At 46.2% G+C, this 20,136-nt stretch overlaps 1 protein-coding gene and 1 long non-coding RNA gene across 2 annotated transcripts in view; one reads left to right on the top strand and one right to left on the bottom strand.

The window, feature by feature from the left end:
* Nucleotides 1–15,676, bottom strand: part of LOC135914949 (endothelin-converting enzyme 2-like) — a 69,014-nt gene extending 53,338 nt beyond the window's left edge. The window contains exons 1-3 of the mRNA XM_065447881.2: nt 15,598–15,676; nt 8,827–8,883; nt 997–1,286 (exon numbers count right to left, since the gene is read on the bottom strand). Of these exons, the coding sequence (XP_065303953.1) occupies nt 997–1,230 (234 nt within the window). The 5' untranslated portion in view covers nt 1,231–1,286; nt 8,827–8,883; nt 15,598–15,676. The remainder of the gene's footprint in view (nt 1–996; nt 1,287–8,826; nt 8,884–15,597) is intronic.
* Nucleotides 15,677–19,161: 3,485 nt separating this feature from the next.
* On the top strand, nt 19,162–19,932 carry LOC135914950 (uncharacterized). The gene is made up of 2 exons (XR_010568472.1): nt 19,162–19,383; nt 19,455–19,932. It is a non-coding gene; the product is annotated as an uncharacterized lncRNA (long non-coding RNA).
* Nucleotides 19,933–20,136: the final 204 nt, after the last annotated feature.

The following is a 20,136-nucleotide window of genomic DNA, read 5'->3' as shown; positions in this document are numbered from 1 at the left end:
CTTTTTAAATATTCGAACAGAAAAAATACTGCACAATTTTATAGTGGGTTCTGGAATTGAATACAAATCAAATACAAAATGCTATTTGATTAGCATTCAGATTTTGTACACTCCCAGTCTAAAATAAATTCTGCCTTCCAGTATTTCCCCTGCGACGAGCCTTCTGAAATCCCGATTCCCTTTCTGCACCAAAAGTAGCACTTGGAAGACATTAGCGAATTCATGCACGTACTAGAAATTTTTGCAACATAAGGCTGCGCAAACAAAAAAGGACCCGCCTCGGTTAGTCAGTGGCTATGACGCTTACTTTTCTGGAAGCATAAATGAGGTCACTGGTTTGAATCCTGGCCGCAGCTGTCGTATTTTTGATAGGAGAGAAGCACGAAAAATGCTAACGTAGTTTAACTTTAGGTGTATGCTACAGAACCGGATGGAGGTATTCAAATTAATCTGTTGTTTCGACTACAGCGTCCCTCATAATCAACTGCACAGGTTCGGGGCATTACACTCCACCATTTAATTGTAATTTAAAATAAACGTAAGCAAAACTGATGGCTTCCACGAGGCAAAAATTAGGTGTCTCTAATAGTTACGTATATAGCAAGCGTGTTTGTTTCCAGCTGCATACCACTAATTAACTACGGCCGACTGCATGCAATGGTCATCACGTATATAGCACATATGCAGCTGCAAAGTCTTGTGGCGGGGGTCCTGCGGGTTCCAACAATCGCATCGCACGAATTTGTGCTGAGCTCTCTCTTTCGTTTAGCGGATTGGCGCGGACCGATACGACGCTGTCGTGCCTCATCATGTCACGAGACTTTACGCTGCATGAAGGAGTAGGAATTTCTGTAGCTTGTCTATCTGACGTGTCGCACGATGGTGCAGAGCTGCCTCCCTCCAGAGAAACTAAAAACCGCTCAGCACGTAATCGTTACTGGCGTCAATCGTTACACGCTGCGCGTAAACGCAATTCTATCAGCCCGGGGCGCTTGCCCTGAGTAGCGACGCTGCCAGGCGACAGGAGGTAGTGTTGCACAGTTGCGCGGCCCCATGCGGCGACTTCTTCGCTACGGCTTTCAGGTCGAGAGGCATCGCGTGGTGGCTCCTCGTCAGCACCAGCACCAGGGTCGTCAGAATCACTGCCGCCACAAACAGGACGAGTCCAACTCGCAGTAGCAGCGCTTGCTGCCTGGGGCTCAGGCGAGGTTCCGTCAGGCGAAAATCCATTACGGCGACAGGGTGCACACAGCAGGGTCCGATATTGTGCGTCAGCTGGTCAACGCCTGCAGGTAAAACAGTGAGCGCTCAAAATGGGAGCTGCGATAGGTCTGAATGCCTTTGTCTGTTATGGCACCTCGCGAACCTCGCTACAGCAAAGGCGATGTTTCGTTCGAGAAACGACCGAGCACATTGCCCAGACGAATTGAGGCAAATCTCGTTACTTCTACGTATTTACATTTCGCATTCTTTCCACGAAAATAGTTAGTCTGTCTCTAGCATTGTCGCAGAAAAACAATTATGAGAAGACTACTACATCAAATACTTCCGCAAGCCGCAACTAAGTTGCGGTCCAAGTTGCGAAGCCTGCAGTAAGGAAGCGGCTCATGGAAACACGCTGCTGCAAGTTCCCATTTCTTGTGCGTGAGCCACGAAACCAGCGGCGTATTGTTTTTGCTGCTACACTTACATCGTTCGGGTCCACTACGCGCCAGAAAATCATATCGACCCGACGGACTGACATTGAAGCCGATATGTAACGTGGATGGATGGATGTATGGATTTTATGAGCGTCCTTTCGGAACGGGGTGGTGGGTTGCGCTACCAAGATCTTGCTATTATACTGCCTATTGTGCTACCTAGGTAAAAAAAAGGAAAACGAGAAAAAAAGCACGATGAATTCCCATAACCAAATTTTCTGACCCCGTATTGTGAACTTTGTTTTTGTACGTCTGCCTTTTTTTTCGTTTCCCTGCTTTTTTTCCACCAATCTTACGATCGCCTCTTACTAATCTCTATTGCGGACATGTTTACTTTTCTCCTGCTCTCCTGAGCCTAAAGGCTTCAAGGAGTCAATTGGTGCCTAAATTGACCGTTGGCAGATGTCTTCCCATGCTAGTTACACATGCTCCATCATTTCCCTATCTTGCCGCAGCAAGGACATGCTTATTCTCCCTTCTTATAGCTCGCTTTATAGGTGCGTGTTGTAAGGCATCCTGATCTCGCTTCGAAAAGTAATGAGCTTCCCTATGAGTTATCATAAATTGTTCCTCTCCTGATTTCGTTTTTTCCTCTTAAGTAGTTACTCATGGCAGGTTTCTCTTCCATCATCCAGATTGTTTCAGCCTCTCTGACTTTTCGCTTGACGTCCTTTATTGCTGTGTTGCTCACTCCACAGGCCGCATACTTGCTGGTAATATGGCCAGTTCCTTTCCTTCACTGTTAATCAATGTTTTTTTTTTCTCTACAAATACCTCAACACTCTAGCAGTCCATTTACTTTCTTCCACAATCCTCAGTTGCTCTTCATAATAAATTTTACTGTGAGCTTCCCTCACTGCAGAAGTTGTCGAGCCCATATCATCCTGCACAGCTACATTTGTAGTCTTCCCGTGAGCGCCGAATGCGACGCGTCCCGCTGACCTTTGGTTGACATCGAGTCCTGATTGTATCCCTGATTTCAAGCAAACAACCGCATTTTAAAAAGTAAGTCCTGGAACAATTACGCCTTTCCACATACCCCGGAGCACCCCGTACCTATTGTATCCCAATAGCACTCAGTGCTTCATTATGGCACCATTTCTCATCCCCTTTACTGTTATTGTTTTCCCTGTGTTTACATATATCTATTGCCTTCGCTTATCCATATACCAATATATTTATATTCTTTCACCCTAGGTATTTGCTGGAATTACTAAAGGCAATGCGCAGAAGACCAGGACTGAAGAAGAACACAAACGACAGGACCGGCCCCACTCACAACTAAGTTTATTCCCGGGACAAGGCTGCCTTATGTAGGTTAATCAAGCCGAATCACACACGAAACTTTAGAAGTAAAATACAGCAATCTCTTGACCACTCAGGTATCATATCTGGCACAAAATATCAAATGAGCAAACAAGAACCACACGTGGAGCAGCCCGAGAAGCAATTCGGAGTGGTCGATAGATTGCTGTATTCTGAGCGGTCTATAGATTGCTGTATTTTACGTAGTATTTACTTAGGCCTTAGTGTTGAAGCAATGAACGACAATCTTGTGGACATCATTAAGAAGTGTGCAATGGAAGTCGGTGGTAACTCCGTTAGGCAGGATACCAGTAAACTATCGCAGGAGACGAAAGATCTGATCAAGAAACGCTAATGTATGAAAGCCTCTAACCCTACAGCTAGAATAGAACTGGCAGAACTTTCGTAGTTAATCAACAAGCGTAAGACACCTGACATAAGGAAGTATAATATGGATAGAATTGAACATGCTCTCAGGAACGAAGGAAGCCTAAAAACAGTGAAGAAGAAACTAGGAATTGGCAAGAATCAGATGTATACAAAGCCGGCAGTATCATTACTAATATGGATGAGATAGTACAAGTGGCTGAGGAGTTCGATCTATAGAGATTTATACAGTACCAGTGGCACCCAGGACCATAATGGAAGAGAAAATAGTCTAGAAGAATTCGAGATCCCACAGGTAACGGCGGAAGAAGTAAAGAAAGCCTTGGGAGATATGCAAAGGGGGAAGGCAGCTGGGGAGGATCAGGTAACAGCAGATTTGTTGAAGGATGGTGGGCAGATTGTTCTAGAGAAACTGGCCACCCTGTATACGCAATGCCTCATAACATTGAGCGTACCGGAATCTTGGAAAAACGCTAATATAATCCTAATCCATAAGAAAGGGGACGCCAAAGACTTGAAAAATTATAGACCGATCAGCTTACTGTCCATTGCCTACAAATTATTTGCTAAGGTAATCGTGAATACAATCAGGAACACCTTAGACTTCACTCAACCAAAGGACCATGCAGGAGTTCGTAAAGGCTACTAAACAATAGACCAAAATCACAGTATCAATCAGCTGCTGGAGAAATGTGCGGAATGTAACCAACCCTTATGTATAGTTTTCATTGATTACGAGAAATCGTTTGATTGTGTGAAAACATCAGCAATCATGCAGGCATTACGGAATCAGGGTGTAGACGAGCCGTATGTAAAAATACTGAAGGATATATAGCGGCTCCACAGCTACCGTAGTCCTCCATAAAGAAAGCAACAAAATCCCAATAAAGAAAGGCGTCAGGCAGGGAGATACGATCTCTCCAATGCTATTCACAGCGTGTTTACAGGAGGTATTCAGAGACCTGGATTGGGAAGAAATGGGGATAAAAGTTAATGGAGAATACCTTAGTAACTTGCGAGTCGCTGATGATATTGCCTTGCTTAGTAACTCAGGGGACCAACTGCAATGCATGCTCACTGACCTGAAGAGACAAAGCAGAAGAGTGGGTATAAAAATTAATCTGCAGAAAACTAAAGTAATGTTTAACAGTCTCGGAAGAAAACAGCAGTTTACAATAGGTGCGAGGCACTGGAAGTCGTAAGGGAATACATCTACTTAGGGCAAGTAGTGACTGCGGATCCGGATCATGAGACAGATATAATCAGAAGAATAAGAATGGGTTGGGGTGCGTTTGGCAGGCATTCTCAGATCATGAACAGCAGGTTGCCATTATCCCTCAGGAGAAAAGTGTATAATAGCTGTGTCTTACCAGTACTCACCTACGGGGCAGAAACCTGGACGCTTACGAAAAGGGTTCTACTCAAATTGAGGACGACGCAACGAGCTATGGAAAGAAGAATGATAGGTGTAACGTTAAGGGGTAAGAAAAGAGGAGATTGGGTGAGGGAACAAACGCGAGTTAATGACATCTTAGTTGAAATCAAGAAAAAGAAATGGGCATGGGCAGGACATGTAATGAGGAGGGAAGATAACCGATGGTCATTAAGGGTTACGGACTGGATTCCAAGGGAAGGGAAGCGTAGCAGAGGATGGCAGAAAGTTAGGTGGGCGGATGAGATTAAGAAGTTTGCAGGGACGGCATGGCCACAATTAGTACATGACCGGGGTTGTTGGAGAAATATGGGATAGGCCTTTGCCCTGCAGTGGGCGTAACCAGGCTGATGATGATGATTTTAATTCAAGTTTCGTGTGTGATGTTGATGTTGATTAGTTCATTGATGAGCCTAACAGGAACCTCGTCTAGTCCTGTTGCTGTCCGTTTTGAAATTTTCTCTTAGGCTTTGTTCGAGTTGAAATTTGTCAGCACCAGATCCTTTTCTATCTGGTACTCTTTCATGCTCTTTTTTTCTTCAGATACAACCTCATCATCGCCTTGGATAGATTCGGCTGTTATTTTTCGGTTGTAGTTTAATGCCGCTTCTCCTTTCAGTTTGTTGCCGTCTTCATCCAGGATATGTTGTTGTATTGTTGCTGACTTCCTGCCTAATAATTTTATGTGGTTCCAAAATATTCTGGGTGAGCCCTTCTTTTTTTCACGTATTTTTGACAACCGGCGTTCACTTTCACCTTTTACCTTTGCTTGTACCAGTATTTGATCAATATACTTTTTCTCCCGGTATATTTAACATTTACTGGCCCCTTCATCCTGCGGCAACTCCGCCTTCTTTGCCTGCCTGTGTTCTCGGATTGCTTTCTGTCGTTCGGCGATTGCTTCGCGTATCTCCCTATTTCACCAGCTTTTCGGTTTCTTTTTTTCGTTTTCAATGTTGCCCCGCCGCATGTGGGGCAAACATACACTAGCGGGTGTAGGCCTCTCCCATCTTTCGTTCACACCGCCTTGATTGCCTCCTGCACTGCGCATGTTTGGTCACGTTTCGTACCGCGCGCGGTGTGTGCCCACGTTTGTGTGCGTGGACGTTTTATTCGAAGGATGATGTACACGCTTCTATTCGCCTTTAAGAAGATCAGTACGCTTGATGGTTATTTTCTTAGCTGCAATGCGGCGAAAGAGCAGCGTCTGCTTAGCCATGTAAGTGTCACTGAGCAGGTAATTGGAAATGACATCGCATGTGCCGCTAGAAAAATCACCGGCACATACGATGCGAGTTAGCTAAGACAATTTTTGCAGTTTCCCACAAAATGTTTGCTACAAATCCGTGTTGTCTCTGATGGCGACAATGGACTTCCATCGACACTGGGCTGAAATAAACGAAATATATCGCATATCGCATATCGTATATCGCATATCGCAAACGATATGCGCATATAACATTAGCTAGTACGTCGCCTACAATATAGTATAGAGGCAGCAATGTAAATAGCTTGGCCATATTTTAACAGTGCTCAAGAGACGGAAGTTGCAAGTATTAGTAATCATTTCTGCTTCAGCAATGCCGACGCGACCAAGACGCGGGCGTGTATCGTCCCGTAACTCGATAGATCGGTGCAGTGGTGATGCAGGAATGAACTCCGGCCATGTTCAATGCATCGTGCACCTGTTCAATTTCTCGGCACGCGTGAACTTCGGCCATTGCTAGCGCATGCAACACAAGTGGTTTCCATTCTTTGGCAGCGTACACACAAACGAAACACGAGAAAGAAGACAGGGGAAGCGCTGGTCGAACAACTGAAAATTTTCATTTGAATAACAAGATTATATACCCAGTAATCATGAAATTCATGTGGATTACATGTAAAAACCGTCATGCACACACGAGTGATGAATGAAAGAGATCGCTTCGTTTGTCAGTTTACTTCGTTCGGCACACTCCAGTAATCCATGTCTGTCGTCTGCTTTTTTCGTACCATTTTCTTGTGAATTGCCAGAATTTCACTGGTGGCATCAGCCCTTTCCTGTTTACATTATTGTCGTGACAGGTAACAACACAGCAATAATTTCCAGTCATCCGAAAAGGCACCGTCGTAAACAAGAGACGTCTCGCGCGCAGCTCGAACCGAACCGAACGCGGGCGCGACCGCGTGAAGGGACGCGGCGGCAGAAAGCTACACCCGTTGGGGGTGAAATCGTCCCGCCAGGGGAGAAAAGAGCGCTGGCGTCTAGGATGAAACTTGGCGTGCGGACGTCTATTACATGGCTTTTTCCAATGCAAATACTCTAACACTATAATAATGCAGAGCACGTGCCTTCTAGCAAAAACCAATACGTACAGTATCTAAATTCTTAAAATGTCGCAAAGTAATTCTCACCAACCTTTTAAAGCAATCAATGCCGCACAGGCTTAAGGTATGCCACGTTTTTGCATATGTTCAACCACGCAGCCATGCTCACACATTCTTACCAAAGCAATATTCCCGCTACCAAAGCACACACAGTAAAACCACTAAAAACTATTAGCCTTGCCACTTCCAAGCTGCTATTTAATCGATATAAAGACTTAACATCCTACCAGCTGCATATGTTGAAGCACATGGCGCGAAAGGACGCTCTGACTATCCTGCAAAACCAAATATACACGAAATACTCACGCGCACAGGAAAAAAGAAAGAGAAAAAAAGACGAACCTACCCAATTATTATTTAGAGCCTAAAAAAAGCCAGCAAATGAAAAACAGAAGCAAGCTCAAAGCATGCGCAAGGAAGACATGATTTCGTCACCACCACGGAGCCCTCAAAAAACACGTCCATCCACTGCAAAACTTGTCACGTCCCCGCGTAACCGCGCGTGGTATGGCGGGCACGATTCACTCGATGGACTGACAGTACGGGGCGCCCAATTTTTATCGACTTGGCGAGGGTGTCGAACGAACACTCCTGCGCTCTACGCTGCGATATCGAACGCAGTCATTCTCTAAGAAGAAATTGATTTCTATTGCCAGTTTCCGACCACCATAGAATTACTTTTCTTGACAATGTTTTACTAATTGCCGATTGATGCCGACGATTTGTCGGGGCACGAAAGAAACTGAAATATAGACAATTAACGTGCAACGTTCTTGTTTATAACGTGAAGAAACATGATAAAGCTGTTCGATTTCCAGAGGAAGCGCCTTCGTTCGACAGCTGTTAGGTCCAACCGGCCGTAAAAATTAGGTATTATGCGCCCACGCATTCCGCCGCTCTCGCGAAATCGTAAACGCGGTTTCACGTGACGTCGGCTTCCAGGGCAAAAAAGGTGGTTTCTTCTATCGTGAAGACGCAGCTGAATGAGCGCGTAATTTTGTGGATAAGAAGTCTGTGTTCCTCAGCAGAGCTACTGCATTGAGCGACTGGATTGAGCGACGAACCTTCCATCTTAACTACACAGGGTAAGTGCATACATGTACGAAAAAATAATAAAGAAAACTTTATTACCGAAAACAAAATCAGCCGACTATGCTGGTGGCATTAACAATTCCGCTGACCGACGTTGCTTTTCTTTCATACAATTTTCGTTAGCACAATAAAAAGGAACATTGATTTACAGTGCGCACTCTTATTAAGAAATTATTGACTCAAATATCGCATACCTTTATTTTTTTGCGCATACATTGTAGCTTAAATAACTAGCTCGCAATCACAAGCAGGAACATAAGTCGCACAGTCACCACAAAATAACCATACAGTCAGCATTGACAATATCAGAAGAAAAAAAAACTAACGACAATGGGGCAGATATCAAATTAAGTGTGAAAGAAAAGAATTAAAGACCTATAGGAGGTGCTATCGTATACGCTTGGAAAACAGGGAAAATTGAATTGCCCATTTAGGTCGTACTCGATATTTCGCTGCTATCTATATTTTTTTCAATGTCGCTCAGCACGAAACATCATTGCGCTGAAGTTTGTGGAATGAATCAGCGAGCAAAGGGCGTACCTTGAGCGGAAGCGGGTGGTCCACTGGACAATGGCTCGCAGTGCGTGCAGTCAACTGCTGCAGAGAGGCATGCCCATTAGCGATCAAAGAACCAGAGCAAACGGAGCACAGAACTTTCCTCTTATGATTATCATCATCATCATCATCATCATGATCAGCCTGGCTGCGCCCACTGCAGGGCAAAGGCCTCTCTCCCATACTTCTGCAACTATGTGCTAATTGTCACCATGTCCCTGCAAACTTCTTAATCTCATTCGCCCACCTAACTTTCTAGCGCCCTCTGCTACGCTTCCCTTCTCTTGGAATCCAGTCCGTAACCCTTAATGACCATATAGTCATCTTCCCTCTTCATTACATGCCTTGCCCGTGCCCATTTCATTTTCTTGATTTCAACCAAGACGTCATTACCTGGCGTTTGCTCCCTCACCCAATCTGCCCTTTACTTCTCCCTTAACGTTACTCCCATCGCTCTTCTTTCTATAGGTTGTTGCGTCGTGCTCAATTTAAGTACAACCCTTTTCGTAAGCCTCCAAGATTCTGCCCTGTAGGTGAGAACTGGTAAGACACAGCTGTTACACATTTTTCTCTTGAGGGATAAAGGCAACCTGCTGTTCATGTTCTCAGAATTCCATCCAAATACACTACACCCCAGCCCATTCTTATTCCTCTGACTATTTCAGTCCCATGATCCGAATCCGCGGTCACTATCTGCCCTAAGTAGATGTATTCCCTTACCACTTCCAGTGCTTCGGTACCTATCGTAAACTGCTGTTCTCTTCCGAGACCATTAAACATTACTTTAGTTTTCTGCATAATTATTTTTAGACGAACGGTTCTGCTTTGCCTGTCCAGGTCAGTGAGCATGCATTGCAATTGGTCCCCTGAGCGTGATAGCAGGCAATATCATCAACCAATCGCCAGTTACTAAGGTATTCTCCATTAACTCGTATCCGCGATTCTTCCCAATCCTGGTCTCTGAATACCTCTTGTAAACACGCTGTGAATAATATTGGAGATACGTATCTCCCTGCCTTAGGCCCTTCTTTATTGGGATTTTGCTGCTGTCATTATGGAGGAATACGGTGGCTGTGGAGCTGCTATACATATCTTTCAGTATTTCTACATGCGGTTCGTCTACCCCCTGATTTCGTAATGTCTGCATGACTGCTGAGGTTTCGATTGAATCGAACGCTTTCTCGTTATCAATGAAAGCTATATATAGGGGTTGGTTCTATTCCGCATATTTTTCCATCACGTGATTGATAGTATGAATATGGTAGCGAGGCAGTGGAAGTGTTAAGGGAATAGATCTACTTAGAGCAGGTAGTGACCACGGATCCGGATCATGAGACTGAAATAATCAGAACAATAAGAATAGGCTGGGGTGCGTTTGGCAAGCATTCTCCGATCATGAACAGCAGGTTGCCATTATTCCTCAAGAGAAAAGTGTATAACAGCTGTGTCTTACCAGTACTCACCTACGGAGCAGAAACCTGGAGGCTTGCGAAAAGGGTTCAACTTAAATTGAGGACAAAACAACAAGCTATGGAAAGAAGATTGATGAGTGTAACGTTAAGGGATAAGAAAAGAGCAGATTGGGCGATGAAACAAACGCGAGTTAATGACGTCTCAGTTGAAATCAATAAAAATAAATGGGCATGGGCAGGGCACATAATGAGGAGGGAAATAACCGACTGGATTCCAAGAAAAGGGAGGCGTAGCAGGGGGTGGCAGAAATTTAGGTGGGCGGATGAGATTAAGAAGTTTGCAGGGACAACACGGCTACAATTAGCACATGACCGGGGTAGTTGGAGAACTATGGGAGAGGCCTTTGCCCTGCAGTGGGCGTAGCCAGGCTGATGATGATGATGATGATGATGATGATGATGATGATGATATATCCTGTCTTCTTATACGCGCCGACAACCTCAGCGCCAATGAAGGGTTAAGCTACAGGGGCGGAGCATTGCACATGTATTAACACGCCATGTAGTACGGCAGCGTTTGGAAGCGCTTTCGGTTATCTCACAACTGACGCTGCAGAATCTATGCAGCTTCAACATGCGACGATTTTTGCCAAGACACGGGAGGCAGAAGCCGCCAAATCAGACCACTTGAACGCCAAGTATAGAGTTCTTTCTAATTTAGCAGTTGTAAAAATATGCGTTTATGCTTTTGTTTTCCCCGTCTTAATGTAAAGCTGATGAAAATGTGCGACTACTACTAGACACGCTCCGACTTTTGCGGGCTTTGCCTCCGCAGCATTCCTTTCACTACCACTGGAAGTTGTCCGTCAGTATAACAATTTCATTGCCGAAGGAGCCGACTGGAATATTATCTTTAAGAGGATGCGTTAGCTCGGGGGCTCTTGTCTGAATACATACGTATGGACAAATCATTTTTCTCCGCATCCAGTACACGGAATTGGATGAGCTTTAATGCAAATGAAAGGCAAAGGTAGAATGTAGGGACTGTTGCAAGTGAAATTTTTATTTACGCCGCTCATGTCTTAATAAAAACGACTCAAAACTCAGAATTTCAAAACACTCTACTACCAAGTTTACAACTCTAAGTCAGCAATGAAATGTAATATCACAATTCTGCAAACTTCACCTAATAAACTGCAAAAGAGTACGCATTTGGGCTGGTTGGTTCATGATTACGAGCAATAAAAACAGCGCTAAACGACGGGACGAGTGAAAGGACAGCGCCGTTATCCGTGTCCCTTCACTCGTCCCGTCGTTTAGCGCTGTTTTTATTGCTCGTATTCACCTAATATTTCATGTGAAGCAAAAAAAAAGAAAAATCTTGTATTATACAACACTATGAAATATTCCATTACTATGCGAGTAGCACTTTTGCAAAGCATGCGCAAATGTTGTAATGAGTTCGCGTGAGCTGTCAGCTCATATGCCAAATGCGTCCGCTTTATATATTCTAGCAGACGAATATTACAATAACAGCGATATCTGCTTTCGGACTCTAGATACACATTCGTAAACATTCTGCTAGCAGTCACTAGAGTTTACATTTTAATCTCAAATACAACCAGTTTCATTGAAGTTGGTGCAGGGGCTCTTTCACGAAAGCTTTTCTGCGTTTTACATGTGTTTTAATAGCCGGCACTGAGTTGGCGCCGAGCTAAAGCTTCGTCTTAACCCTGAGAGCTGATCGAATCGATGTTTTCGTATTTATTAAAAATTAAAAACACCGCACGTCGCGGTGTCTGTTATATAGTTATTGAAGAATAGGTCACGGGCCACATCTGTAAACTCAAGCTAAATTGAAGTAGTGAGCCAAGTTGAACAGAATGAGCTATGCGACGCTCTAATTTCAACTTTCAGCAACAGTTTTCGGCTCGCTGAAATCCAAGGGCTTGTAATCCGCTCTGCTTAGTGACCATGTGTTTTTAACAGTGAAGACTAAGCACTTATAAAAGGTAAAATTATTTATTACACGAGTCATTATTTAAGCAGCGGAAATAGAGTTTTTTACTCATATGAACCAGTAATATCTCTTCATAATTCCTCATCGACTTCAATGCACGCTATGCTCAGATGAGCTTGCAATGTTGTTGCTTAACAATATTTTGTAATTCGGTCTAACGTGATCTTCAAGCACAGAGCCACCCGGAATCAACCTGATACTGACGTCTGACATTGTAGCCATTGTGTGATTCAGTGCATTAAAGGGAGATGAGGGCGACAATCCATTAACAGCACTTAATTCACAGTGCACGTACCAATTCAGAAGCAGGGACGCGAACTTCAATATGCAGTTGGGTGTGTGACAAAGAAATATTCTTGTAGCGCATAATTAAAGCAGGCAAGCAAAAACCAATTTTGTTGGAAGTTTAGTGTTTAGCTCGCGTTGGAAGGTTTTGCAAACTGAGAATAATTAGGTCTATGCTCGACTGCATGGACCCGCCGAAAGCTAAGGCAACTGTGTAAATGGCATCAATTTCTGTGCCTGTAGGCGAAAGTGACGGTGAATTTCGGATGCCGTACCGTTATATCGAAGCGAAGTGCTTGTAAGCGAAGTAAGTGATAACTTGCGCGATCCTTTTCGAGCAAGTAAATGTGAGTGAAAGCAAGATGATATACTTCGACATTGTTTAGAGGTTTGCTTCGTATGAACGCTGACAACGAAAGGCAGCGGCGAGTCCAGTTTCGGTCAACAATTTTTAACACGAACCATAACAGCATCAAGAACGGGAGATGAAGAAAAGCGCACGTATTTGATCATGTCCGCTTAACGACGGTGCGTTGACATTTCACCGTTAAGGGCGTATTCAATTGGAAAGTAACACTAATGAAAAGCACCGAGTAAGAGAGACTAATTGATTTATAAAATAATCGAAAGCTAAGAGAGTTGATACATAATGGGAACCTAGTAGCTGCACCGAGGAGACGAAGGATTGTAAAAACAAGCACCCGTGTTTTCGCTTGCACCGTCCTTCGTCTCTCGTGCGCTGCGATGGCAGGTTCCCAATAATCCCCCTATCACATACCGCATCCTAATAGACGATTTCACAACAGCGTTCAACGCTGTTCGTACCTTAAACGCAAACTTTTTACTGCACTCTACCAGGGACGTCCCTTGAACACTTAACGTGTTCGGGAGAGCGAATGACGAAAAAGAAATAAAATAAATATAATAGCCCTTAAAAGTTAGGAGACAGGGCGCCACTTGATGCATCGTGTCGAACCATGCAGTTCAAGCCAAGATGGTGTATTAGTATGCGTCCGGCCGTTTCTGTATCGGCACGACTAATCAGGCCTTCCGGCACTAGGGTCATCCAACGATCACGGAAATTAGGCGCAGTAGCCGCTCATCGCTTCTGATTAAGGCGGATTTGGAATGAATTCGAAGCTTGCTTCACCATCATTTCGCCAAAATCAGCGATAGCGAATGTGCCGCCATTCGGACAGTTCGGGTTCCAGCAGGAGAGACGGGTGCCATCACGTTTGACAACACTGTTGCTTGTAGAGCATGCGAAAATTATGTGCGTTATAGAAAGCGAAATAACATGTATACGCGAACATAACGCACGTAATACGAAAATCGAATAGCTTACGGAGCACGCGAAATGAGGACAACCCTATTTGCTTAAGTGTAGAAGCCGCTTACGCTTGCTTATGAACGCTATTCTAAAACTTTCTAATATCCAATATAATCGACCTTCCTGTAAGCTCCATAGGATGCATGCTACGAGCTCGCGCAAGGGAGTTCATGTAGTCCGGAGATTCTGTCATTTTCGTTGAACGACCATTAAAAGCAAAGACGGTAAGTTGTCCTAGAGAAAAATCTTCATCGTAGGTAACACAGCAAAAAATTACACCGATACGAACGAAAGCAGCAATGAGCCAGCACTGGACACCAGAGCCTGTCCCATAGATTCTTTTGTTCTTGTCTGATTCTGCGTTTGCGCTGTGTTGCATAAGATCAAGCTGCACCAAGTGGGCTGAATGGCAGCGTCTGCCGCAATACGTCTACCTTTTCACAATATTTTTCTTGTTAGGACTTCTTCCGATGCTACAAATGCTTATAAATATAATGTGACTCCGGGACAGAGTTCACAAAGCAATTCGGCCGCAAGTGCACTTTGTCATTGGCCTTCGCTGATATGTCCTGCGTCAGGATTAACTTCTTAAGAACAATTTTAGTGTATGAGCTATTTATGAATACAGACCTTTGGTTGCATGCAGCTGCACCCTTTGTCAACCGTATTTGTCTGCCTAGCGTGTTAGCTTGGGAGGAGCAAGAATTCATGCTCGATTCGTTTCAATTTACATTCTTTTAGCCCTCTGTCATTTTCTCACCCGAAGTCGTATTGCCGTTATTGCTGCCATCGGTACCTATGGGCGCGGTATATAAGAATAGAGAATGTTTCGTTGCCGTGATCGAACCAGGCGTTGAGGTAGAGCAGACGCCGCATTTTCTAGCGATTAATTTCGACTTGCATTCTTGTAACTCTTCGTCTTTTACTCTCGCACGGATATGGAAAACGTTTCGTGGCAGCGATCGAACCACGCACCACATTATCTAACACATTCTTTTCATTCACCATTCTTACTGCCCTTCCTCATTGACTGTCGTCACGCGAAGTCATCGCTATATGTCGCCACTATCAGCAGCCTGCTGCGACGAATGATACAAAGGGAAGAAAAATAATTCTCACATAATACGACCACAGTTCTCGGCTACGCTCCGCCTTCATCTACGCCAAGATTATTACCCCAGGAGTTCGCATGCGCTTTTAGTGTTATTTCACAATGACCGCCTCGCGCACAATAGATATTTCTTTCTTTCGTTTGCCACATCTCGACTCACATATGCATGACAGCACAAAAATGAAGCTGAAATTACAAAAGATAACAAATAAAGAGATGGTCGGGGAAGTGTCGGGTAGGCACGTTAACGACGGACGTAACCGCAAACGAGCCAACACCAGTTAACATTTGCCTCGCTTTAGCGTTCCCGAACTTCTACAGACAAACGCCGTGCATGCTAAGCCACGCGTTTTAGCTGTAAATGTGCTTTTTTTTTTCAATATTCACCGGAATGTCGCGGGAAAACTCGATGCATTTGTTAACTACTCGCCCTTCCAACAGTCCGCCTACTGTTAGGCCTATTGCAAGAGCTACTGCTACGGTAGCTGTTCTGAAACACGCAGTCGTCATCCCCGTCTCTTACGCGAAGACGAACGAAGAGCAACGAGACAGCTGAATGGCCGCCAGAAGAGCGGGAAGAGTTGAACGGCAGGCTCACCTTGCTGCGGCTGATTCGGTCGTCGGGTCCTTTCGAGGCTAGCGCGCGAGCATGTGAGTCTCGTGACGGCTAGTCTTCCTCATCTTTCTACATATTCCAAACGCGTGCGCAACCGACTCAGTTTTTTAGTGTGCACAAATTCTGATATCCAAGTCAACGGGCTAAGTCTATTTATTTTTCAACTAGCGCTTTGTTTTGGCCATTTCCGTTGCCCCAGGATTTCGTTGATGATGTTCCTCTCGGTCAGATAACGTTCGTCGGACATTAGGACTGTCAAAACCTGGAAATCTTCGGGGCGAGTCAACAAAGCTTTCCTTTCTTAAGTGCTGTTGGTCTTTGGATATATGCCTTCGCTAATCTGTCCAACGCCTTGATTTGCTGCCATTTTCTGCTACGAACAGCTTTTGCGTAACATTTTTGTTTATTACAGGTCATGGTTGACTCACGCTGTGGCGCTGCATTAAGCGAAGTTAAACAGATAAAAAAAAAACAGCGCGATAGATTCCGTCACAGCGACAGACGCTTTCTGTAGCAATAAAGACCCTGCTGTCGTATAGTTAGCGATCGCCATTTTCGTCATAATGCCAACTTTTTGAAACGACGACGCATTTTGGTAGTTAAAAAATAAAGTAAGAATATACTTAGGTTTCTATCACTTTATGACACAAGGTACCATCACTCAATTCATTGTTTCCAGCGTGTTCAGTATGACAAAGCAAAAAGGGGACTCCGGCACTGCATTCCGAGCGCGTCCACGTTCTGCGTTCTTAAAAACGTTTGCCCACAGCAACAATCGACATCTGTCTTGCGCGCATTTCCTCTCTGCGGGCAAGAAAGAGCTGCGAGCCTGGTACTTACAAGTCCCGAATAGTATGCGCGTTATCAGCGCGTTATCCCTCGCCAAATAACGTGCGTTATGATAGTGCACGTAAACCACAGAAACCCAAGAATGATCGGAGCATGCGCAGTAATTACAACGCTATTTCTTTACGTACAGTCGCCCAAATCTTTAACTGGTGTGCGGGAGCGGCGACTTTTCCGGGCGTCAGCGCCGTATGACGCGGCGAGGCTGGAAACAGCCTATAGTAGACGATGGGCCCAGCTGAGCGCGCTTTGTCCGCATGCGCTTAGCCTCAGACTGTTTCCAGCCTCGCCCCGTCAAACGGCGCTGACGCACGGAAAAGTCGCCGCTCCCGCACACCAGTTAAAGATTTGGGCGCCTGTACGTAATGTGTTTACGTTTGGTTGCAAACGTTCTTCTAACACTAGAGAGTTTTACCAGTGCCATGTTACTGTACGGTAAGTGCGGTATACGGTCGGTATTACCGTTCTGTACTGACCTACCGCGATGACCCAAGACGTTCTAGCTGCGTGTGCCGCTCGATGCGTACGGTAATGTGATAATCATGATAGCGGCTAACATTGGGGCTGTTGAAAGTCGCAAACGAGCAGCTAACATTGTTGCACCTGTGGTTGGGGGACCGACGACACAAGAGAAAGAGGGAGCCGGCGAACGGACGAGAGGCGCCCCACTGCAGCACGTGCCAGCCGGCGCAGCTACCAACAACCTGATCCGTTCCACCGCCTTTTCGGCGAACCGCCCATTCAGTGCGAGGCGCGGGCGCCCCCGACAAGGACGAAGGCATCGGTGCGGCCAAAAGAGAACGTGGAGTGTTTCTTCTCACTTTCCCTTCTCCTTTCTTCAATATCTTTTGTAAATAAACCAGTCTCGAAACGGATCCCAACGAGTGAAGTTCCTTCCTTCGAGGCTCCTGCGTGCACGGCCGACGCCGTCCACCTTAGTTAACACGCAGCAAAAGTTAGCGGAGTCGTCCAAGAGCGACAGCAATTAGAGTCAGCCCAAAGGCGCGAGCATTCATTTACATTTTTTGGTGCCGAAACCCGGGAATACTTCGCCTGCTGACATCGAAAGCGCTATGGAACGACTACAGAAGAAGCAAGCTGCCCTGCGACAAGCAATAGAGAAAATCATCGCAGCGGCCAGCGACCTACTGCAATCGCCAACCGTCAAAGTCGGTGAGCTGGAGGAACGCCTCGACCTTCTCCTTGAACAAGCAGATGAATTGAAATCTGTTAACGAGAGCATCGAAAAGAAGATAGATCTTCAAGAATTGGATGCAGAATTAGAAGCCTGCGCTGCATACACGGAGAAGATCTGCTTCCTCAAAACAAAGATCCGGAGAGCTCTCAGGAGTCAGACAGCGAACGAGAGCCGGCCGACAACTCCGTCAGTGATAGGCACCGCGTCAGAGCAGGAAGCATACCAAATTGGTTCCGTCCCACCTGCGGCATTCCAGCCACTATCAGGAACGACCGGAGTGATGCAGGTAGGTGTGACCACAGCACCCGACGAAATTTCTCGTCAACTAGGATCATTCTGGAAGATGGAGCACCTTGGGATCGTCGACGATGTACAGCTGACTACCAAAGACGACAGCGTTCTGCGGATCTTTGAAGAAACCATCACCCACAAGAACGGTAGACACCAAGTAGCTCTCCCATGGAAAGAGAACGCGTCAGACTTGACGGACAATCAGTGCACATCATCGCACAGACATCGCTCATTAACGGCGAAGTTGCTGCGACATGAAGAAGCCATTCTAGACTACGATCAGGCAATCAGGAAATACCTGCAAGCTGGACACACCGAGGAAGCGAACGAACTGGGTGAGTCCCCGCTGGGGCCCATTTACTACATGCCACACCGAGGTGTTGTCCGGCCTCGTAGCGAAACTACCAAGTTGAGAGTCGTATTCGATGCCTCCTCCAAAGCGGCGGGAAAGCTGTCACTGAACGACGTCCTCTTCGCAGGACCTAACCTAAATCCAAACCTAGCGGACATCCTGATTCGATTCCGAGTCCATAATGTGGCCATAATGTCCGATATAGAAAAGGCTTTCCTTCAAATCGAGCTTGCAGAGAGTGAACGCGACGCTGTCCGCTTTTTGTGGTATCAAAGTACACCAAGGCAGAGTTGCCGAGCTGCACAAGAGCCCACTGCCCCGCTTCCCCTCTACAGAGTGACCCAGGCTGAGCCATTTGAGACGACGGGTATCGACTTTGCGGGGCCCATATTCTACAATGATAGCGGGTCCAAGCACAAAGCTTATGTTGCTTTGTTTAATTGTGCGACAACACGAGCCGTTCACCTGGAGCTTGTTAGAGACCTCTCGGCGAAGTCATTTCTGACGGCGTTTAAGAGATTTGTGTCAAGGAGGGCAATCTGCAAGACGGTTCTGTCCGACAACGCATTGACATTTAAACGGGCATCTAAAGATCTGAACCAGATGTTCCACGCCATAAAGGGAAGCGAGGTCCAGTCCTTTTTTAGTGCACAAAATATCAGTTGGAAATTTATTGTTGAGAGAGCGGCGTGGTGGGGTGGCTTTTGGGAGAGAATGGTGAGAACCGTGAAGGCCACCCTTCGCAGAGTGCTCGGAAGGAGCTGCCTTGACCATGACAGCCTCTCAACGGTTCTAACCCAAGTCGAGGCGACCGTAAATTCTCGTCCGTTGACTTTCGTCTCTTCGGACGCGGGGGAGCTTATGCCCTTGGCTCCAGCACATTTCCTAGTCGGTCGCAGGCTAACGAGCTTGCCTCCCTTCCGAGAGACCACCGAAATCAAATCGTCAGCACAGACACTAACACGCCTATGGAAGAGACGCGCCAGGCTTGTTGACTCATTCTGGAAACGGTGGAGACGCGAATACCTACTGCAGCTTCGCTCAGCGCATGTTACAAAGCCAGGCAGAGGAAGAGGCATCGGTGAGGGAGACATAGTTCTCGGGGATGATCGGGCTCCACGCCAGATGTGGAAAATGTGTCGTGTTTTGCAGACTTTTCCAGGAAGAGATGGCCGAATACGTGCTTGCAAGATCCTTCTCCCGAACCAAAGCGAACTGCGACGACCCGTACAAGCCTTGTACCCACTCGAGCTCAGTGAGGCGCCAGCCTGTGCTAACAATGGTGGCCGGGAATGAGCCGGCGCTCATTGCGGGGGAGGATGTTGAAAGTCGCAAACGAGCAGCTAACATTGTTGCACCTGTGGTTGGGGGACCGACGACACAAGAGAAAGAGGGAGCCGGCGAACGGACGAGAGGCGCCCCACTGCAGCACGTGCCAGCCGGCGCAGCTACCAACAACCTGATCCGTTCCACCGCCTTTTCGGCGAACCGCCCATTCAGTGCGAGGCGCGGGCGCCCCCGACAAGGACGAAGGCATCGGTGCGGCCAAAAGAGAACGTGGAGTGTTTCTTCTCACTTTCCCTTCTCCTTTCTTCAATATCTTTTGTAAATAAACCAGTCTCGAAACGGATCCCAACGAGTGAAGTTCCTTCCTTCGAGGCTCCTGCGTGCACGGCCGACGCCGTCCACCTTAGTTAGGGCCCGTACATGGTCGCTCCGCCCGTCCGTTCCGCCCTCGTCCGGTCGCGAGCGGAAGCCCGAAAAGCGGAAGGTGTCGCAAAATTCGATGCACGCTCAATCCGCACGAACGGAACGCACGCGCACTCCTATTGGG

The sequence above is a fragment of the Dermacentor albipictus genome, unplaced genomic scaffold (genome assembly GCF_038994185.2).
Source record: "Dermacentor albipictus isolate Rhodes 1998 colony unplaced genomic scaffold, USDA_Dalb.pri_finalv2 scaffold_11, whole genome shotgun sequence".
Taxonomy (NCBI): domain Eukaryota; kingdom Metazoa; phylum Arthropoda; class Arachnida; order Ixodida; family Ixodidae; genus Dermacentor; species Dermacentor albipictus.
The sequence above is the reverse complement of the archived record's forward strand: the minus strand, read 5'-3'. Positions and strand labels throughout refer to the sequence as shown.